Here is an 18988-nt window from a genome sequence, read left to right on the forward strand (position 1 = left end):
TCATTGATTCAATTTTGTACGATTTATTGCGATAACACAGTCTTACAAAACAAATCTATAATCACAACAAAAGATTTTAAACTGTTGGTAACTTCGAAATATTATTATAGCCGTCGCATACATCACAATTTAGACCAATAATAGTCCAATAAAGCCAGAAACGCTACACACCTTACATATAAGTTAATCTATTGCACAATGCTGAAACTGTATTATGAAAATTGTTAGTTCTTGGGAAGATAACTATACTCAAATAAAAACAACGCATTCAGCACCATTAAAATACTCAATAACATATTTTACAAATTAAAATAATATTTTTACACATTTATACAGATTCAGGTGCAATAAAAATCATAAAATAAAAAAGATAAAAATTAAATATTTCTACATAAATTCATTTATTATAGTTTATACTGGAATTATCTAGTGTAAATATTGAAACAATCTATCCTGTTCCACAAAGTAATGTGGTATACGAGTAGATGTATAGCGACGATACATATTATTCTAGTATCTATTTCCGCTTTAAAGAGATATTAAACGTGGTTAAATAATCTATAAATAAACGTACAGACAGTACCCTCAACTTTAGTCTTCAAACGTTGTAATAGGCTAGATGTGCTTCCAATTCATTTCATATTGTACACTATAAAAATGTTAACGATTGTTAGCGCAATGTTAGCGCCACTAATTTTACATAATTATATATACCAGTATAGACCTTTGGTATAAGTCAAATATCCACTATAGCCTATTACAGCGCCTATATATAATTATATAATGCTAAAATTAAACGACCGCTGTTATACACAGTGTAAAAGCAAAATATTTTTAACTAAACAAAAAAAAATATATATGTGTCAAGACATTGTCAACCCAATTTCTCTAATTGTAGAATTATATCGGTTTAATAAAACTTGCTCTTCAGCAATTACAATCCAAATGATACACCATTCGCTGTCGTTTGGCTAGTATAATTGTAAATGATCTTGAAAAAAAGGCGGTTCTAGTAAAAGTATATAGAATAAATAGTTTACAATAAGTAAATTACAATAACTGTTATCCATTTATATTACAGAATATCACTGGACCCGAATAAAAACTATACCGGAAAACCGTATATACTGTCCTACTTATCGAAAGTATGGACTTCGATGTGAGCTCAGTCTTGTGTGATTCGGATCCAGTGGTGGCGTTGGTACAATGCGATCGAAATAAGAATAGGAACATCAATGCCATCATTCTGTCTACTATCACTTGAGATGTATTATAATAGTCAACGGATACCACTTTCTACTCGTTGAATCGTCGGCTAGTTCGCCATTCCAAATCGTGCAAAATAAATATAAAATGGTAATGTAACTGTTATAGAGTTACTTAGACATCTAAAAAATCGAATGGAAAATTGGGAAGTCAATCCTATTCTTATTTTGATGTAATTATAAGTGTTTGGGGAGGGGGGCGTGTGGCGGTGCAACTCAATGGTAGGACTGTAGGTAAGCGGTGGTGGAGGCGAGATCGCGGCGCAGCCAGGCGGCGTTGAGGCGGACCGTCTCGAGCGCTTGCTGCACCGACCGCTCGGTCCCGGGAGACACGTGGGTGCGGAAGAACTCCTCTATCTCTTGTGCGGCCGTCTCTGACGCGAAGTTCTCTGTCGTCGACTTCACCAACCGCGCCAATAGAAAACCGCCCTGCAAACAAAATACCGCCCTGCTATTATACTCCAATTCATATAATAATCGTTACGGATAAATGATGGAAACACAAGGTGATTGTTTAAAATAAACTCATAGAATATTTAATTTACTTATTCACGCGGACAAAGGCGCAAGAAACAGTTACTGTAAAATGAAGAAAGTTTTTTATATAATTACTAGCTTTTTGCTCACTACTTTGTATGTGTGATTTTAGAAGTAGGATAACCAATGAAATTGAACAAGCATACAGACAAATATAAGATTTCTGTAAATTATTGTTTTGGCCTCTATTAGATTTTCGTTCATTATTATCACATACTAGTTTTTAGACACGACCTCGTCCACGTGAGCGGTCCATGTCTTTTTCCATAGCATATAGTACGTGTATACTTATATGCCAAATTTCATGACGATTGGTTGAGCCGTTGAAATGCCAAGAGATAACAAACAAATCCACTATCACCTTTACAATATTAGTAATCCTTATAATAGGTAATCTTATATGCAGGCATTCTACCTACTACGAACTCGTATCGACCTTTAGGACCCCAGAACTGCGATTATTTGGATTTTTTAAAAATAGAAGATATCTATGTGTTAATTTCTGCTATTTTCCTTTTGAATATAGTAAATTCTTCCTTTCCTTTTTTCTTTTTTTAAATATCAATATGCACATGAAAGATGATATCGACTTTCGTGAAATAGATATTATGAACGTCTATTTTCTCATGGATCGATCTCAGATGCCGTCATTCAAAATCTTTAAAGATCTTAATTTTTGCCTAAAATTGAAAACTCAAGTGTTTATTATGATAAATAATACCACATTATTATAAGAAATGCATCCCCGATAAATATCATCATTTTTTTGCCCGTATCCCAATTATTTGGGGTTGGCGTAATCTACTATCTGCCGCGTGCCTGACATCAAACCTCCTTGGGAATTCCTGGTAAATAAATCTTTCTAATATAAAGGTCGATCCTGAAGTGTTGATCCATAAACCTATCTCTAAAAGAACTATGTTAACAGTAGTATAACTTAATTCAACAAACAGTATTTTATTTGAAACTGATCTTTATATTAATGATTTTAAGGTAGTGTCAAATAGAAATTTAGAATCGATTCCATTATATCTTGGTCAAAGGAAAACAAAGGAAAAAAATGCATAAGATACCTGATATCTGTCCATAAATTCTTGCCAATGATCCTTGAAAAATTGCCACGCTAAATCACGTCCGTTCTTACTGACTGCGACAGAGACAATCACAAAAACTGTATCTTGGGACCGCACTTCATCCTGAAACAGTATTTGAAATTAGTAAAAATGCTTATTACTAAAGAGAAGGAGAACAGAGATATTATTAATGTGTGTATATTTTTTGTTCAAATCTGGAGGGTATAAACTAGTGAGATAAAGAGTGTTCTTTTTTTCTAACTGGTACATAATGATTTTAAAACAGTATCTAATTGAAAAATTAAAAAAGGTTTTATTTTAATTTTAATACAAAATTATTTTTAAATATTGAGTTTTTTATAGAAAAATGATGGGAAGAAAGGTGGAAAAAATGCTGAAGGGAACCAGAATGTTACGGAAACAACCAATATTATACAACGTGATAATAAAATGAGAGTTCAAAATAAACTAACCGATATAGCAAAGTCGAGAACGCGGTGTAGCAGCGCGGGGTCGGCGACGGCGCCAAGTGCGCGGCTGACGCGGTCCTTCTCCTCGTGCAGGTCCGCGGCGCGGTACAGCTCTAGGAAGCGGTCGAACGTGGCCGCGTCCGCCGTCGCCAACACCGCGCGGTAGCACGCCGACCGCAGATCCGCCGGTAGCGGCGCAGCGCCCGACATGTGCTTCTCAAACCTGAATATTACATGTCGTCTGTACACTCTGCTGGTTCTCGAGCGCAATTGAGTAATAATCATCCAAAAATACAAACACCTTTAATTATCACATTTATAATTCTAGGCATTGCATTTGTGAATTAAAATATAAAGTATCTATTTGAACACCGTCGGCTCGCGCAACGGAGGGTTGCAACTCTGTGGAGAGGGGGGGAAAGGGATTGATAGCAATGGAGTTTGACAGCCCCATTGCTAGCAATATGCCTTATTAGGTCGACCTCGACATGGTTCCCCCTGGAAACCATCGTGAACAATTCTTGTTGAATTCGTCACGATGAGCTAACTCACCTGCTTCATCTTCACCTATCATCCTTCACTGGTGCCTCGCCAATGTATACCGTTAGCGCGGGAGATATTTTCAAAACCGATGAATACAATTTCATTATTTCTAACCAGAAGCTTGTATATGAAGTTTCATGTTTTTATCTTTAAAAATGACAGGTTTCTATACAACCGTTCATCTCTTAATAAACGCCTTAAGGAATTTTTAAAAATCCTTCCACAGTGGATATTTACATCATAAAATACATCAATTGGCAAGTTTTTAATCCCTATAATTTAGGCTGTGCGTTGATCAATCAGAACAAAATTATAACATAATTAACTTTTACCCGTAACTTCGTCCACGTGACCGGGATGTGTTTACTGATTGGAATAAAAAGGAGCCTATATCCTCCTCCATCCCATATAGTACGTATATTACAAATAAACAAACTCACTTTCATATTTATAATGTTATGTACTTATTATAAACAAACTTACCGACTTTTAGCCTCTTTTATTGTTTCGGGATCTTCAAAACTGATCATTTTATTGAGTACCAAACTCCTAAGAAGAGTGTCCAGATGGCTTTCTTTTTCTTCAGCATCCCAGCCCAATCTTTTGGTGATGTTCGAAAATAGCTTACGGCCATAATTTTTCAACGGTTTGTCAAGAGCTGTGTTTGAGAACAAGGCGCTTAATTTCGATAAGCAATTAGATATTGATGACCACACTGTGAAGTTTGTCTCATTATTAAATGCTTCCATGAGTTTTAACGACTGCAAAAAAGAATAAAGTATTAAATAAAAGTATTAAAAATTCCATATTAGGTGATAAAACAGTTTTCTATAAATTGGGATAGAAATGAAATGGAAAGGACAAGTTTCATAAATTTTTCTTTTTTGTAATTATGAATCATCATATTAGCTGTTAACTACTGAATATAGGCCTCTACAGAACAAGAAAGGGTTTTGCCAGTAATTGCCATGCTTGGCAAGCGAGTTGGCAACCACAGTTAGGCTTTTAGAGATGTTTTAAGAAGGATGCTGCCGCCCATCCCTCGCGCTCCCAGTCGCATCTTACAATACCCATGGGACAGGAAGGGATGCCCCATTCTATGTGAGAAATATATGTATGTATTTCGGAAATGTATGCACTTAAATGAAATAATTATAATTTACAAATTGTATTTGTCACAAGTCACAATTTCGAAGTATTTATATGAATTCTAGGTTACCTAGTATCACTTTGTCCTTTTACAAAGCCTTCTTCCATTATGATAAAATAAAAAGTACATTACATATTTATAAAATAAAAAAATGTTTTTCACAAAATAATGGCAAAAAACACGAACACCACAATGAAAGATATAACTAATTTGCAGGGTGACAATTTCGAGTAGGTGGAGTGACAACAGCCGCCATTTTTGTTTTTTACTGGATGATAATGAAACTGTAACCCCGCTCGCGTTATCGATATATACTGACGGAACAACAGTGACAATAATTTCATTTCACGCTAAAATAAGTAAACTTCAAGATCAGTCATTTATTAAAAGATTTTAAAAATTTTTCACGAGCTTATCTGTTTTGATCTATAGAAAGGAGAGAATTGTTAAATACTGTACCTCAGCAGTATGTGTGTGTCCGGCTTGTACAAGCGCGAAGCAGTCGTCAAGTAAGCCGAGACGATCGAGTGGCGGCAATGAGCCATCACGGACCGCCGTCACCAGTTGAGCCAACATCGACGCTGGGTACCGTGTACGATAGTATCCCACCTAATCCAAACAAAAAGAACGCATCAGGATACACAGGAATATAGGAAGTTAATCTAAATTTTAAAGTGGTATACCTAACTACTAACATATAGATGTCTCATTATATTTCATCCTATTTAATATTATAATTGCGAAAGTTCTTAAGGATGGATGGATGTTTGTTCCGCTTACACACAAGAAATATTTGATGGCTTTTGCATAACTTATACATCAGAACAGCACATTGGCTGAAATAAAAAAAATACTAGATAAATTGGCCGAAAAATCTATATATGTAAAATTCTCATGAGTCAGTGTTAGTTGCCATACTGCTCCGAAACGACTGAACCGATTTTGATGAAATCTTATATGTATACTCGGTAGGTCTTAGAATAGGTTATCTATTTTTTTTTATATATATATATATATATATATATATATATATATATATATATATATATATATGAGGATAGGAGAGATATAGACTACATTTATCAATCAAATCCATGTAATCAATCTTTAGTAAAACATGTGGGAGTGAACTGCGTGGTGTCAAGACGAAGTCGTGGGCATTATATAGTTCTTGAGGTTATTTTTATTTCTTTATTTATTATCTTTGAGAGAAGGTTACAGCTATAATAACTTAATAATTAATTATACACGATAACAATTAGCTAATTAAAAAGTACCACACTATCATACATACTATCTTTATCGAAAGAGCCTAACAATAGAGCTGTGTCATACACACATTATATTTTATGATTTCTGTGATAGTGTTCATGTTTATTATATCCGGTGATTACATTTCTTATTTATATTTCTTAAGAGTGATTAGTAATTTCCCTTAGGTGAGGCGTGTCGTCAGCTAGTTTGTCATTTCTAATAATATAAATAGGTTGATTGACAGACATTAATACTTACAGTGCCAGGATTAAGCTTAACCCAAGAGTTTTCAGCAACATTTTCTAGGACTACTTCTTGAGTTCGCTTTTCCAACACAGTAGAAAGTGCCACCTGAAAGTGAAATATCAAATGACTTATTTAGTAGATATTATATAGGAATAGTAAATTAAAATAATTACGGCATAAATATTACAGTAACCACAAAATATATGAATGTTACTAAAATGACTTTTTTACATAATCATCACTGACGCTCAACCACTGGCATGTGCAAATAACGTCATATTCACAATCTTCAATGGCATTATTTTCATGCAGCAACTTTTTTCGTAACTGTTCATACAAAATGTAAACATTATAGTTGAACATGGAATTATGATAATATATCTAATCTAATATTTAATCTCTACATACATATATATATCAAACAGATATATGAGACATACAGATGTATGAGTTAAAAATGGGTCAATGTTAAGTTGCATTTAATGTTATGTTTGATAAGGTATCTAACCTTGATAATAAATTTGTGAAGAAAACATTACATCAATACCTTAGAAGGTTGTTCCTGTGTAGAGATAGTGATTGGTACCATCCAGAGAGTGTCATCAGCTTGGCTTCCATCTGCACAGAACTTTTGCTGGGTCAGTCTGAGTACTCGATTTGAACCTCTTTGTTCTGAGCTCACCTAGAAGACAAAAACCATAATTAGCATGATCATTCGTGATTCAAATAATGTAGGAAAATATTAGTTGATATCAATCTGCATTCACATTAATGTAAATATATAAAAATCCCATGTCATAACTCATTCATACAAATCTTCGAAATCATTGAACCGATTTTAATAATAATTTGTACAAACACATTTTTTGCTCCAAAACAAGATATAGGAGACATTTTATATCCCAACAAAAAAAATATGTGGGCGGCAGTAGGGGAGGCAAAATAATGTTTGTCAACCCTGCTAGTTCTAGTATATTAACAAAAGGTGTGCATGTGTAATCAGTAGGGACATTTCAAGTAGCTACTGAAAAAAAAAACTTTATTATTAATATAAATATTGTATTAAGTGTAATAAATAAATTCCATTTAGAACTAGCTTTTTGTTCCCACTTCATGCATGTGGTTGTTTCCAAAGTAGGAAAACTAATGAAGTAGACTGCTTCTAGTTGGCATATCAAGACAAAACATAGATCTGATTTTAAGTTAGTCTTTCAGGGAAACAACTGTGAAAATAGTTCTGGCATCATGCAAAAACCACTACACCAAATTATCCAATTTGATAATTTGCCAGAACAAACACACTGATAGATCAAATTTCTAAAAATTATTGTTTTAGCCTCTATTGATCTTATTCAGACCCCTCATATATTTTTTTCTTAAACCTTCTTTGCATAATGGTGGGAATTTCCTTCATAGCATTCAATGCCCAAAATTATATAAAAGAATAAGTTCACTTTAAGTTGATTGTGACTGGATATCTTTTAAATGTCCATTGCAGAAAAAAAAAACATAGGTGTCTAATTTATTTTTTTAACCATTTTCCTTTAATTTTGAAGATGAATTATATCACCATGATTTATTTAATAAATCAAGATGACCAAATAAAAAAATCATGCCAAGAAGGGCACACTAAACATAGATACTGTCTAGTTACAATTTTATTATATTAGTAAAAGAATATTTAATGTCTTTTAATACTGCACCATAATTTAGACATGATTACAAAATAGTGTTTACTAGCACCTTATTCATAAAAATGTCAACTTCCTATAAAACTATTTTAGCTATTGAAGTGTTTTGTCTTCTACTTTAGTGCAAATTTTTCAATTCGAAAGAGAGCGATATAATTATTCTATACTTATAATAAATCTGTAGAGAAGTCAATTCTGTACGTGAAATATATTTCCAAAATAACTATCAGGGTGGTTGATACTGATGCGAAAAATGCAATCAGTAAAATTTTTGTCTGTCTGTCTATATGTTCGTTATAGAAACAAAAACTACTCGACGGATTTTAATGAAACTTGGTACAATTATTCTTCATACTCCTGGGCAGGTTATAGTATATTTTTCATCAAGCTACGATCAATAAGAGCAGAGCAGTGAAGGGAAATGTTGGGAAAACGGGAGAAGTTACTCCATTTTTAAGCTTCCGTCGCGTGTCCGGCGTTAATGGCCACTTTTTAAAATGTAAAAATGTCCACCCTTGCAACGCCGGGACGGGCTGCTAGTAGTTAAAATAAGTTTGTAGAATTTTTTTTTCAGTTTTTATGAATAAGGAAGTATTATTTTACATATATCTTTATTTACAGACCTGCACCATTGGAAAGCCCATCTGTTTGGTCCAAGTTGACATTACAGCCCCAACAGGTTTGTTGGATGCCTCTTCTAGTGCTGCCCATAAATCTTCTGTGAATGTGTTTTTATACTAAAAATGAAAACACTGTTATTACACTATTAGTTGATATAGACAAAATAATACCTTCCAGACTGATAGCATAATCTTAGGATTGTGATAAGGTTAATGTTTATGAGCAAGGATTTACTAAATGAAAAATTGTGAAAAATTATGAAGAACTATATGGCATTTGTAGGTTGAGATAAATATATGCATAGATTTTATTATAATATAATAGTTTATGTACATAATTATGTAAAATTGTTTAATGTAATTGTTAGATTATGGGTATTTCAATATTAACTAATAATATTATTATACTATTTAATGAATGTGTACCTGATGTCTCGTAAGATAAATGTTCATGCCTTTACGGAAATCATCATCTCCAATGTATCTATGCAACATGCGAATAACAGATGCACCCTTGTTGTATGATATGTCATCAAAAATCTCATCAATTTCAGAAGGATGTCCGACAGGCACCTCAATTGGATGCGAGTTTTTCAAACAATCTAACTCTAAAGCTCTGAAAAATGTTACAAATATAAAATATGGAATTAATGAAAAATGTTGTAAAATGTATAACCTGTATTTTATATTTGGCATACCTATGTGAAGACTATAAATACCAAATATTATACAGAATTATTAGTATATTAAGTATACAGATTATGAACTCCTTTGTTTGCTGTAGTCACAATGATTGTGCAGTTTTAATAAGTGCAAACATATAACTGGCAAACATCCAAATGTGTTATGAAAAAAAAATCATTACTATTAATTGCATTTGGGTAAAGTGAAGAAATATCACAAAGTTACATAAAAATAATTACCTAATATAGGTTTCAGTTACAAATTGTGTCCAAATGTCGTATTCAGGAAACAAATGATTGACACAAAGGAACTCAACAAATGAGGCATAACCTTCATTTAACCATAAGTGGGTCCACCACTCCATTGTTACGAGGTTACCAAACCACTGGTGGGCCAATTCATGCCCAACTACCAGAGCAATCCACTGCCTTCTCACAGCTGATGTATGTTCTTCATCTACCAGTAAGCATGTTTCTCTATATGTTACCAGACCCCAGTTTTCCATTGCACCAGCAGAAAAATCTGCTATTGCTATCAGATCAATTTTAGGTAGTGGATAAGCTATATCAAAATACTGTTTATAATATGGGAGGACACGAGCTGCAACTTCTAGAGCAAAGAGGCCCTGCTTGCTCTTCCCCACAGGTGTGTAAACACGAACTAAAACCCCATCATTGGATTTCTTTTCTACATAGTCATACTCTCCTACAACAACAGCCACCAAGTATGTAGACATTACAGGTGTAGTATCAAATTGCATATATTTTATATCACCAGTGACTTTTTCTTCTTTAACAGGCATATTGGACAGGGCAACACGATTTGCAGGCACCTTCAATGATATGTCAAAGGTAGCTTTGATTGCAGGCTCATCCCAGCAAGGAAAACATCTGCGTGCATCTGTTGCCTCAAACTGCGTTACTGCAGCATATCGCTCTTCGCCATTCGCTGTCAAATATTTGCTGCGATATAAGCCCTTCATTTTGTCGTTTATTTCTCCAGTAAATTCGCAATATAACGTTGCCTCACCTTCTGGTAATGATTTTTCAAAAAGTATGGACACGGTTTCATCTGGCACGCTCAACCTTACTTCTACAGGATTCAGCGTGGACTCAGAACCACAATCACTATATTGAAGTTTAACATTCGTCAACTCCAAATCCAAACAATTGAGCACTATTTCTTTGGTTGAATTCACAATCTGAAAACAGTGTATAATTTAACGCGTCACATGCAAAATAGATAAATATTCACTATCATGATATTGTGTTAAAATCTCTGCTTACCGATACTTTCACTGCAGTCTTTCCAGTAAATGTGAATTTCTCCAAATTTGGTACTAGTTCTAAATTATAATGTTTAGGAACAACATTTTTCGGAAGACGCTGAAATGGTTTGTTTTCTGGCATTGTCACTTTTTCTTTCAAGATCGTAAATGTGGGACGCGTTGTTGAGAAATACCGTAATGACCGAGTGACAGAGTGAACTCGCGCTTCAACCGTTCCACTGATACGTGCCCCCCTCGCGCGTCCCGGCCCCCACTCCGAATAACGGTATTTGCAACGTTGACAATGGTAACCGAATTGTGTACACTTATGTGTATAATTATTAAAGCGAATTGTAAATGAATTACGTATGACGCGTAGGAGTTGCAGCGTCATGGAGAGCAGTTAGAATGTGACGTCTGTCGTAGAAAGTGAAAGTTAAAAGTATCTCGATAGGTATGTATATACAGTATATCTTATCTAGCAAAACTTTCGCACCACTATTAGTCCACCAATATACCACGCTTGTGACCACGCTACAAATTACGATAGGTTATGTTCACAGATCATACAGGCTATGTCGTAACAAAATTCACTATCTCTTGAATGAGATAACCAGTGGATCATCGTCTTTAAATCTCGGACATAAGTGCAATACCGCTTCCATAGTAATAATCTTACATTAAATTTCTTTTCAACCAACTTTGAAAAATGAGGTTATCAACTTCTAGCGTTTTTTGTTTTGTATATACAATAAGTTTGCATGATCCATTTTTAATAAATCATTTCACAAACAGACTAACTTTTAAGTAAAATTTCTTCATAAAAATAAGTCATAGAAACTGTAGAAGTTTTTTTTACTCGTGCTTACTCAGTTAAAAGTACGAATACTTGATATTTTTTAAATCAAAATTGAACTACCTACACAGTTTAGAGAGACTACTGCTTATTAATTTTGAAATATTATGTAAAAGTTACATTCATTTAAGAACCCTACATTCAAACTGCAATACTACTTAATGTGCTAGTTAGCTTCTATAAAATTATTCTTACGTAGAGTGGCAGACCAGCTGTTGTCACTTTGGAATAATATTCGTTTGTGCTATTAGTATAAACTGACGAAGCACTAGTGAGATAGGTAAAAATCTACCTCACTAGTAAATGAAGATGAAAGTAAATCAATTGGCCTATCTTGAATTAATTAAAATTTAATTATGATTAATAATAGTGTTTCAATCTCACTTATCATCAATTCGTTAGTATGCCGACGTATGCCGAAAGTGCGGGAAGGGTTCAATAAATTGTTCACGATGGTTTCCAGGGGTAACCACGTGGAGGTCAACCAAATAAGGTATAATGCTAGCAATGGGGCTGTCAAAGTCCATTGCTAACAATCCCTTTCCTCTCTACTGTCGCCAAGTTAGCTAATCCAAATTAGTAATGAGTACCTGCTATTAGGTCGCCCTCCATGCAATACCTCTTGGAAAACATCATAGATGATTCCTTATAAATTTTAGTGATGACCTAAATTCAATCTCACTTATCATCACTTCGCTAGTACTCCGTCTACGTATGTCGAAAGTACGGGAGGGGTTCATTAAAATGTTGTAGATAATTTTCGATAATTTATGTTATTTAAAAATAGTTGCATAGATTTTATATAATCATTTTTTATTTGTAGTGGTGCAAATCTTATTTAGTATTTGTTTTAGTCATAGATTAAGTATAATATAATATAGTAATCATGGACATTGTTTTTTTTTATACAACTTAGAATGGCAAACAAGCTGACGGCCCACCTGATGGAAAGTGGTAACCGTCGCCTATAGACATGAGCAGTACCATGGACATAATAGAGTATACTGTTTCGCCCATGATACCCCCCATGCGTTGCCATTCCTGAGGACTCAGGTGTTATTCCTTTGTACCCTGTAAATTCACGCCAAAATAATAATTTATCGGTGGCCTTGTTTTTTAAGTCTTGTATAGAAATAAGTTCAAGCGTATTTTCACAGTAATGAATGGCATTTTAGAAATATTGCAAAAGGTTCTTCAATGTTTTTGCGGAATGTAACTGGCATGTGTATATATGCGAAAAGGTTAATCAATTTGCTCCTACATAAGCGTCATGTGTCACATGTTTTAGCTATGTGTGGGCCGTGCCCACCTCAAAATGCGATAGAAACTTCACAAATACACGTTTGAAGAGTAGGCCCCTTTTTCAAGGGGCCAGGCCCACTTTGAAAATAATCTCAAATACACCAATGATCTAAGGTAATAATATAAACGTACTACGTAAATTTTATAATCTAAGGTATAATATTGGTAACGATCATATTGTCCACAGATATATTAAGTCTGTGATATTGTCAAAGATAATAATCTCAATAATCTGTGATACGGCACCTACTCTAAGTAGTCTGTGGTGTCTCGCATTGATTGCTAGCATTCTAGACCTACGATACGTGGCAAAAAAAACTTTTATATTCATCTATGTTACCGTTCTTAGTCAATATAAAAAACTTTTCAATTATGGCGGATTATGATCATCTTGAATATATGCCATAACAGTTGGAGTCATGGCTCCATGATAAAAATAGTAGTAGTAAAAATAGTTTTTTGTATGCAAGCGTAACAAGTATCCATCCGTCGATACAAATTTTCGCATTCATAGAATTGCTCCTATCATGGTCCTTAATGTTTATCAATATCAACTCGCTATAAATTATCGATTTATAAATAATCATACGTTATGAAGATAAATAGTACCTATAATTTTGAATGAATAATGTGTTAAATATATATATCTTTTTTGTGCGCAATAAAGTGTTTATTATTATTGTTATTATTTTTTGTTTTTGTTGCCATAAAAAAGCCTAGTTATTTCATAATATAAGATTTTCTAAGTTTACTAAAAACATGGACTAAAAACAAAACAAAACATGCATCTACGTTTAGTTACTTTATTTTACTCTATTATAATTTTCAATCTAATTTCTTTGACAGGTAAGTAACACAAGTTTTCTTTGGCGCATTAAACAATAGTTGGAAGCATGGCGCTGAGTCAAACAGCATCTAAAAAACGACATGTATACAATTCTGAAGAATAACCATATATTATAATATACATACAGGAGAAATGGCTCTATTTGTAGTTATAACATTATTTCGATTACATATTACTATAATATGATTAAAATTATTTTTAAATATAAAAGGTGACATTTTAACACGTAACAGGGTTCTAAAAATATAATCAATTAATAATTCATACATAATTTTAGGTACTACTTATCTTCATTGATTTATCATTATCTATAATTTAATTTCAGTTCACATCGATAAATGACGAATGCAACAAGGGTAGGAACAGTACTAATAGATTTTAGTTATTTTAACTAATTTTTAACAAGCAAAATTTATCCTGTAGCATAGAAATTAGCTCTGCTACTATATGAACGGACTTTTTTTACTGTTGATGATATAGTTTCATAGGAAAACGTTATTCCAAAAACGATGTTCGAACTGTCGCAATCCTGATATATGTAAATAGTGGCACAACACTATGAATACTTTTTTTATTTCATTGTGTCTTTTCTTCAAAAAGGTAACACACATTTTATTTTCTAGGTTTCGTCAATATGAGACTACTGCCGACTCTCATAACCTAGTTAGTGATTGATTAATTGCTTAATACTCTTCATCTGTCTCGTTATACCTCTATTAACCGGCAATTCGATTAATAATAGTTTTTTATTATTTCTATGTGCCTAATTAGAAAGATACTTATTTTAATATTGCTAACGAATATAATATTTTTATAAACTATTTTCTGACAGCAGTAGGCTGAGAGAAATTTTACGTTAGGTGCTCATAAAGTATTTTGTATTGATTTGTCTTCCAACAATTTGCAAGTAATAAAATTAAAACTTTGCCTACGAATCAAACTATACACACTTAATTCAGTACCACAGTGACGGTTTAGGTTGCGATAAAGATGTATTTTTCCCTGTATTGTATTTTATTAACAGGTATGTGTAGTAATTGGAACTGATAAATTTTATTTCCTAATACCTAAAATTATATTAATTAGAAATTGTTTGTTGTAGTACTAAATATTGTGGCTTCATCAAGAGTTTTAGAATTAAGTGACAAATTTATTGATATCAGTAGTGATGGCATGTGGTTTGTGAAGTTCTATGCGCCATGGTGCGCTCATTGTCGCCGTTTGGAACCGATCTGGGCACATGTAGCCCAAACTCTCTACAATTCACCAATAAGAGTAGCAAAAGTTGACTGCACACGGTTCCCAGCAGTAGCTACTCATTTTAAAGTACGAGCTTATCCTACTATAATGTTGTAAGTAAACAATTCTACCAAACTCTATTCATTTTTCCACTATTAATGAATAAATAATGGTACTCATTTTCCAAACATCCAATTTATAATGCAATAAAAATATTTCAACAAAAATGGGCAATGTAGTTTTCATTTATGTATATTTATTAATGTAATCTATAATCTATCTGTGTAACAGAGATTGGACAACAGGGATTGTCTGTCTCTTATTGTAATTTGTGCTATGTTTACAGTTATAATTATTTTAATTTTTAGCATAAAGGGTTCATTTTATCATGAATACAATGGTGAGAGATTGAAAGAAGAAATGGTAAATTATGCATTGCGAATGTCTCAACCAGCTATCCAAAAAGTGTCACATGCAGATAGCATAGGATATTTAAAAGAAGCTCATCCTGTGTTCTTTGGATATATTGGAAAACAGCAAGGACCTTTGTGGGTAAGTGTTAATGTTAAATAGTAAGAAAATATTAATAAGATTGTTGTAACTACATAATTAATAAAATATTATTTAAACTAAAATTATCTGGACTTTGGGTATTCACTTTATGAAAAATCATCAGGTTAATTTTGCTGTATTTTATTATGCAACTAAGAATGACAAACAAGAATAAAAAGATATGGAATGATTTAGTTGCTAGTATTGTTAGTTAAAATAACATTAACTGTGACAAATGAAAGAAAAAGGATAATTACCTATTAAGGTGGGTTGCTGGTGCACTTGTTACATTCAGTGAGAATTTATTCCAAATTATCTATCCTTCATTTCCCTATTAGGTGTAGGCTACTTTCACAATTTAACCATAAGTATAAATGGACTTGGTAGAAGTGATACTAATATACTTTTCTTTTTGAATGTGGTTATATTACCAAACTCTATCCTTCTCTTTAGACCTCATTTAAATTTGGAGGTTTGTCACACATTTATTCATATTTAACAAATAATTTCACATTATGACATGATTCATGCAAGCGAATAAGATACTGTGAAGTTTATTGCTTGTAAATCTTAGATAGACTGATATTGACATTTTATTGTTTAGTAAAAAGCTTTGATTATACATTATATTTAAAAAAAGCATGAAGCGACAGTGAAAAAAATCATGAGGGTGGCCAGAATAGATGCTCTCTTTGAGTTAATATTGATATATCCACACTGAATTGCAAATTTTATTGAAATATTTGAAGGATACTTGTTCACATTTTTTTTTTTACAGGAAATGTACACATTACATGCAGAAAAGTATCAACCACACACATGGTTTTATTCCATGTCACATGAAATGGTAATGAATGAATTTAAACCTCCCAATGAGACAGCACTTTTTGTCTACAAAGAAGATGACATATTTTTCTTTGAAGGTATTTATATTTATTTTGAATTATCAATTACAATAACAATAAATATCCTCAAATATAAAACAATATAATCAATAAAAAAGTGTTGTTTATTCAAGGGTTATTATGAATTTGTATTCTATTAAATTGTAATTGTATTACAGCAAGTTCAGCTGTATTTGAAGACAAAGAAGCTTTGAATGTTAGTCTAGACAAATGGATTAACTCGGAACGATTTGGCTTTTTTCCGAAGATCACCAGATCTAATATAAATGACTTAATGGACACAGAAAAATATATAGTTATTGCTGTTGTTTCTGAAAACAAACTTAGTGAAATTACACAAACAGAAAGGGACTTTAAAGATATGATTGAGGGGATCATCAAGTTGGTATTATTGTTTATATATATATTTTAAAATGACATTTTAGTTATACTGTAATTACAGATAAGGAAAAAGGATTTGTGCTGCTTAATAAAGTGAAGCAGCATATCTTTAAAAATAACGACTGGCCTCCTGATTATGAATCTCGCATTACTAGTAAACATTTTACTCTCAATCGTCCTGTACATGAGATAAAAATTACTCTATCTCTAAACTTAGAGAAAAAAAAAATATATTTACAAAATTTTATTGATATCTGTTAAATGGTTTCGGAAATAAAAATGATTGAATTGGCTGCTTAAAATAAGACGTATAGAAAAAAATGGGGATTTTAGGGTTTCCTTAGCGTAATTTATTTTTAAAAGTGGGTTTCTTTATAAGAATGTTCCTTGGACTTCTGAAAATATTTTGATGAATTGTTCCAGCCCATTCATGAGTTTTGCACTTGTTTTGTTGTATGACATACAGACAATTCATCAATAGAAATTAATTACTAAAGTTTAATTTTTATATATTAGCTTTCTCTTTTGCCAGTTGAATGCAAATGACACTCTTTGTCAAAGAAAAGTGCATTTAACCAGCCTAGCATTTAACAAAAAAAAAATATTAAAAAGGTTAATCATCGATAAATTAATTACACAAGGATTGTGTCGACAGTAAGTCCTAGTACCTACTTTATATATGATTGGCGGCCTCATTTTTAAATTTAAAGATATGGCGTTCTTTTGTTTTTCATTTGTTACTAACATATATCATTCATTTTTGTTTTTTAGGAAAAGGAAACGGGAGCTTCATCATCGATTCCAATTTGGTTGGATGGGTAATCCAGAACTGGCAAATTCTATAGTAATGTCAGAATTGACAGTACCACATCTCATAGTACTAAATTCTACTACTAGCCATCATCACATCCCTGACGATGACCCAGTATTAATGACGCCAGAGGCCGTTTCAATTTTTCTTGATCAAATACATGATCAAATAGCACCAGTAATTATCATAATTTATTAATATGCTTAATTCTTCTATTTAGCTTTAAACAAATCATTTCATTTGGGCTTTTTAAAAATATGACTATTATAATATCAATGCAGAATATTTAATGGGTGAAAATGAAATAGTAATTGCGCCTGCGCGTTATGCTGGGTATTGGTATATGCTGGCGGCACCAGTGAGTGATTATGGGTGAGGATGAAAGGTCAGTTAATACATTGTGATGAATTTGAGAATTAATAACGACGGTTTATAAGGGAAACCCCAAAAATTTATATCCTGACAACGCTGCAGCGGTATATTGCTAGCAATGGAGCTGTTATACACCATTACTAACAATCCCGTTCCCCCATGCAGAGTATTATAGTCTAGTAGTGTACTGCCGCTACACATTAGACCGCAAAAATTGTAACTTCTTGCTGATACTAAGAATTTGTGTCAATTTAAACTTTCAACTCTTCTTTATTATGTTAAATTTTAATAAGCTTAGCAAAATATGTTACTAAAATCCATACAGGTATAGACATAATAGAGTTCTATGGCCACCCCAAGGTATGAGTGAAGCTATTAACTGTGCGCAGAAAATTGTATATACTTAAACTTTTTTTTTAATTAGATAATTCAAATTAATCTGTACTGAAAAACAAAACAGTATACTCTGCTAATACCATGGTACTGCATGTCTATAGGCGACAGTTACCACTTTTCATCAGGTGAATCTTCAGCTTGTTTGCCATTCTAAATTGCATAAAAAAAAATCTCAAATGTCTAGTTGTATTGTAATTATTGTCTGAGATAATTTTATTTTGTAATATAATTTGAGCATAATCTTTGCATTTTAAGGCATACGGTGGCAACAGTTGGCCAGTTCGGTTATACAGAGGGTTTTTTGAGGCCAGAACAACTCTAACAAATATGTGGCGTGGTAATCCAGTATTAACAGCTTTGGTTTTTGGATTACCACTTGGTTTTCTATCTCTTATCTGCTATTCAGTTTGTTGTGCTGACATACTTGACGCCGACGAGGAAGAATCATCAGGTAGTGTTTTTTTTTAGTTGTAACAAAAATATACCTACTACAAGTATTGTATATTAAACAATTTCTTATATTTGCA

The 18988-nt window shown here is 32.8% G+C and overlaps 2 protein-coding genes across 5 annotated transcripts in view; one reads left to right on the top strand and one right to left on the bottom strand.

The window, feature by feature from the left end:
* On the bottom strand, positions 1 to 16062 carry LOC113521495 (puromycin-sensitive aminopeptidase). Of its 2 annotated transcripts, none has more exons than XM_052898990.1 (11): positions 15854 to 16062; positions 9773 to 10734; positions 9276 to 9465; positions 8853 to 8966; positions 7086 to 7220; positions 6551 to 6643; positions 5498 to 5647; positions 4372 to 4649; positions 3349 to 3568; positions 2876 to 2998; positions 1 to 1694 (listed from the first exon to the last, which is right to left on the bottom strand). In XM_052898990.1, exons 2-11 carry the CDS (start codon positions 10513 to 10515, stop codon positions 1482 to 1484), a joined length of 2259 nt encoding a protein of 752 aa, XP_052754950.1. In that variant the 5' UTR covers positions 10516 to 10734; positions 15854 to 16062; the 3' UTR covers positions 1 to 1481. The 2 variants fall into 2 exon arrangements, with proteins under 2 accessions (XP_052754950.1, XP_026762831.1); XM_026907030.3 differs by lacking the exon at positions 15854 to 16062 and adding an exon at positions 10820 to 11351.
* LOC113521496 (protein disulfide-isomerase TMX3) overlaps positions 14471 to 18988 on the top strand; it is a 9397-nt gene continuing 4879 nt past the window's right edge. For all 3 annotated transcript variants that reach the window (XR_004224106.2, XR_004224107.2, XM_031912666.2), the window contains exons 1-7: positions 14471 to 14829; positions 14908 to 15157; positions 15413 to 15596; positions 16375 to 16519; positions 16660 to 16882; positions 17654 to 17870; positions 18717 to 18912. Coding sequence is in view for 1 of the 3 variants with exons in the window: in XM_031912666.2 (XP_031768526.1) it covers positions 14796 to 14829; positions 14908 to 15157; positions 15413 to 15596; positions 16375 to 16519; positions 16660 to 16882; positions 17654 to 17870; positions 18717 to 18912 (1249 nt within the window). In the remaining 2 variants the exon portion in view is untranslated. The remainder of the gene's footprint in view (positions 14830 to 14907; positions 15158 to 15412; positions 15597 to 16374; positions 16520 to 16659; positions 16883 to 17653; positions 17871 to 18716; positions 18913 to 18988) is intronic.

Source organism: Galleria mellonella, unplaced genomic scaffold, assembly GCF_026898425.1.
Source record: "Galleria mellonella isolate WM207_F2 unplaced genomic scaffold, CSIRO_AGI_GalMel_v1 utg55, whole genome shotgun sequence".
In the NCBI taxonomy this organism is placed as follows: domain Eukaryota; kingdom Metazoa; phylum Arthropoda; class Insecta; order Lepidoptera; family Pyralidae; genus Galleria; species Galleria mellonella.

What these genes read in the sequence shown, in the direction of transcription:
- LOC113521495 (XM_026907030.3), bottom strand. Translation starts at nt 11,194, where the DNA reads ATGACGCTGCAACTCCTACGCGTCATACGTAATTCATTTACAATTCGC. An exon ending in GTAACTGAAACCTATATTAG is followed by an intron (nt 9,466 to 9,772) that starts GTAATTATTTTT and finishes AACATTTTTCAG; the next exon opens with AGCTTTAGAGTTAGATTGTT. An exon ending in CACAGGAACAACCTTCTAAG is followed by an intron (nt 6,644 to 7,085) that starts GTATTGATGTAA and finishes TTTCACTTTCAG; the next exon opens with GTGGCACTTTCTACTGTGTT.